This window comes from Chanos chanos, chromosome 14 (genome assembly GCF_902362185.1).
Source record: "Chanos chanos chromosome 14, fChaCha1.1, whole genome shotgun sequence".
NCBI classification, from domain to species: Eukaryota; Metazoa; Chordata; class Actinopteri; order Gonorynchiformes; family Chanidae; genus Chanos; species Chanos chanos.
This window is the reverse complement of record NC_044508.1, coordinates 4,914,298-4,918,184: the sequence shown is the minus strand read 5'-3', so window position 1 is coordinate 4,918,184 and position 3,887 is coordinate 4,914,298. Positions and strand designations below refer to the sequence as shown.

Below are 3,887 nucleotides of genomic sequence, written 5' to 3'. Positions count from 1 at the left end.
GAAAAAAATAACAGAACCGGCACAAAAATTAGCTATGACACTTGTGACCTCCAAATTCAGTGTGTTAAACAGTCACGTTTTTACAGAAAATAAATTGGGATAGAAGTTTTCTACAAAGCACAGCGTCTTGCCAACCTCTCCTTGTGCTGTTATTGACCGTTGTCTTGGAGATGAGATGCTAAACAAAACTAGGTGATTCGCAATAATAGCTTCGTCACATTCATATCACTCAATATTCGTCACATTTCAGCGCGACAGCTGAGTTACAGAGCTCACGTTTAATTCAGTCTTTCAACCACAGTCCAAAGAAGTGTGTCAGGACCTGCTGTTATGCATATAAAATCATAACCCTCGTCATTTATCCGTTGTTTGTGTTGTAAGTCCAACATGTTCGCTCTGTTGTCCATTTTAGAATTATTTAAGTTGAAGTACTAAAGTATAATGCTTTCATATTCTCGTGAGTCGAAATCTGAAATCACTTCTTCGACTGACAGTTTGTATTTTACCATTTTAGGGGATGATTTTTACCCACATGCACCCCTGGGACTGTCAGTGTAGTGAGACATTTTAACGATACTCACTGGGAAAGGACTACTGACTTGATATTGATTTACTTAAATATTTGGGCGTGCAGCTGTGAACCTGCTCCGAATCCGGCTCATATTCACTGACAGCAATTTTTCCTTTAGGGAAAAATATATGTTGAGTTCATCCATTGTTTTAGAAGCAGTAACATTTTTTTTTAAACCACACTAAAACACTGAGCGTGAAAGCAGTGGAAAAAAAAACTCCCAAACTTTTAAGCATAGGTTTTACTTATTTATTTTATTTTTCATAAATTAACTTTGAGAAAACATTCTAAGCACATCCGGAAAATCATACACACATTCATATAATAAAAATATACATTAGTGCAAATGGCCAGGGATAAAAATTACATCTCCAGTAGCTTCCTCGGTATAATACTTGGGCAGAAGGTTAGGCCAGAAAAGAGTGAAACTGGCTTACATGAAGAGCAGAGGAAAAATTTTGTCCTCAAACACTTAAAAGTATTTTCAAACGCTCTTTGGCTTGTCTGACAGTTGGATCAATGAGTATGGACATATTTCTCAAGACACTGCATATTGTCAGTGTTATATATGCATAAATGGGGGAAAATGACAAAATAATATTTTAAGATCCAAGGAAGATAATTATTATCTATTGCTAACTGTTAACACAGACCAGCTAACTCCTGTATAAAGATGGTACATAAACAGAAAATACTCGGTAATCTTCAAATTACAGATCACAAAGTGTAGGTGTGTACTGCAACAGTCAGAAAATGCCTTTAGCACAAACAACGACACGATTCCCCTCTCTACCGCTGAGAGATTATGACCTAAAATATACAAAAACCTCTTACTGCATGATTCAGTTAGTGAAATAAAATGAACAAAATGTCAATGAAATTACTATCCCATGAAACGTTTTTTTGAATATCATCTGCTGAAGACTAGAATGTAAGAGAGACTACTTCAGAGTAGAGTCCAACTACAAAAGTCCGTCCACAACCTTGATTATTTGATTTTGGATGAAATGTTGCAGCAATGGACGTAGAGATGTGAGATTTTAATTTGGGGAGGAAAGGAGATTCAAGAGACAAGAGTGTGCCCATTTACAATCGCTATTCAAACTATTTATCTGAGTCTCTCCTCCAATGGCCAAGTGGTGGTCCTCAGAGAATTGTGGGAAGGCAGGTTAAGGGCTGCATTGGTACTGGAGACAGGCATGGTTGCATGTGTTAACAGGAACAAAAACCCAAAAGATTTACAAACCCTCTGAACAGAACCCACACAGGACTTACAGGAAAGTAGATTCATTCCGTCAAACGTGCTACCGTGGAAACATGATTCACCACAAACCGAGCAGTGGAGTTTTAATAACAAAATATGTTTCAGTTTCTGATCAAGTCTGACAGACTGACATACGATAATACAACAAAAATGTTTATTTTTGTCTCAGTTCTTTTCACCCCCTCAAAAAAACCAAAACAAACAAACAAACTAATGGGGGAAAAAAAACAAACAAAACCAAAAGAAAGACGACCCATTACAGACCACTGATCCCAAACCTTGGTTACCATGACAACCTGGGCAACCACTCCCGAGCTGGCGCCGGGTGAAAAATCCAAAATCGGAGGCCTTCTCTTTTCTCATGCGCTGACTGAGACCAACATTTTGGATCCCCACAAGTCCTAGCAGCTAGGAATCCTCCACGTTCTCATCAGTTCAGAGGTTTCTTTTCTTTTTTCTTTTTTTTTCCTTTTTCAGCTTCATGCAAAGAGAATGAGAATGCTCCTCAAAAAAAAAAGAGTGTTAAAGAGAATGGCAAGAGAATACATGCCACACACACGACGGGAATTTAAAAAAAGAAAAAGAAAAAAGAAACAGACTCGGTGCTATCTGAAAGACATGACCCGAGACAGAAAATTCCCTCCGGTTCCCTCGCCCCGAAGAACTACGCCCTACGCCAGCAGGTTTTGGCGTAGCTCTTACCCTTGAGCCACAATCTTAGATCGACTAAGTTCACGCCCAGCTTTTCGCTCCTGAATCCGTCCTTTCGAGATCAGCGTCAGGGTAAGCGTTTGGGTCAGAGTCAGGGCCAACGTGGTTGCCATTCGTTCAAAACCTAGCGGAGGATCCAAACAACTGGCTCGACGTTGCCGGTCTAAAACTGCAGCTCCTGGATCCCCGGCGACGCGGCTCTCCATCCACCTCCATCAGAGAGTTCAGATACAACACAATCGACAGGACAGATCGTGGGACTGATGGACGACTGGTGCCAGAGGGGAACTTCCCTAGGGGGGGACAAAATTCTAGGTTTTTTTTTTTCTGTGGCACATACACACATGGATGACGCGTTCGCTGAGACAGCCGGGGGAGTTCTCGGCCTATTCCCCGGCACAGAGCCCCGGCGTCCGCACCCGTTCGTAGAAGAGCAGGTAAGCGCTGGAGGACAGCGCCTCCTGCAGGCTGGCTTTGCGCACGGAGTCGTCCGACACCCAGAGCCACTGCGAGCTGAAGGCGGAGGCCCCGCGGGGCGGGGGCGGGCAGCGGCGGTACGTGACGAAGTGTCCGGAGTGCATGTCGCCGTGGTGAACCAGGACAGCCGTCAGCCGGAAGAGGTACTCGGACGAGCTGACGGGAGAAGGAGGAGAGAGGTTTGTCAGGTCAAAGTTCAACTGATTCGTTTGAAAAGGTGAAATGAGCAGAGATAGAGAGAGAGACAGGGAGAGAGAGAGAGAGACAGTGTTCTGCCGACTCCTTATGATCCACAATTATTGTTTGGTTGTCAGTATTCAATTTTTTTTCTGTTTCCATGAATCAAATAAAATCCGCAGAACCAAAATTGTATCTCCACTAAGAAACTAGTGACTAGGCAAAGTTAAAGTTGCTGTTTGTATGTGTGCAAGGGTGTGTGTGTGTGTGTGTGTGTGTGTGTGTGTGTGTGTGTGTGTTTGTGGGTCTGTACGATTAGCAAATGTAAAACTCTGTCTCTCTCTCTCTCTCACACATACACGCATGGTTATGTGAGAGAATGCGTGTGCATGCATATGAAATGTTGACTTACCTGTAGTCATATGTGAGGTTGAACTGAGAGCCTATTGTGGGTGTTGGGAGAAAGAGTGGAGGACAGGTCCCATTGGACAAAGGTTTGTTATTGTTACAATGCTCCGGATCTGTCAATGACAACATAAGCATTCAGACAAAAAAAAAAAAAGAAAAGAAAAATTAGCAAGGTTGAAAACTGACAACGAGAGAATTGAGCACAGATAGTTCATGATTTCAAAAATTTACCATTTCAAGAAGCTGTGGCAATGCCTTGCCTCAGACCTGTTCAACCAA

The 3,887-nt window shown here is 42.3% G+C and overlaps 1 protein-coding gene across 2 annotated transcripts in view; it reads right to left on the bottom strand.

Moving 5' to 3' along the window:
• Positions 1 to 2,348: 2,348 nt before the first annotated feature.
• The window catches only part of usp30 (ubiquitin specific peptidase 30), a 6,664-nt gene continuing 5,125 nt past the window's right edge, over positions 2,349 to 3,887 (bottom strand). For both annotated transcript variants that reach the window (XM_030791515.1, XM_030791516.1), the window contains exons 12-13: positions 3,613 to 3,721; positions 2,349 to 3,179 (exon numbers count right to left, since the gene is read on the bottom strand). In XM_030791515.1, coding sequence (XP_030647375.1) covers positions 2,933 to 3,179; positions 3,613 to 3,721 — 356 coding nt within the window. In that variant the 3' untranslated portion in view covers positions 2,349 to 2,932. The remainder of the gene's footprint in view (positions 3,180 to 3,612; positions 3,722 to 3,887) is intronic.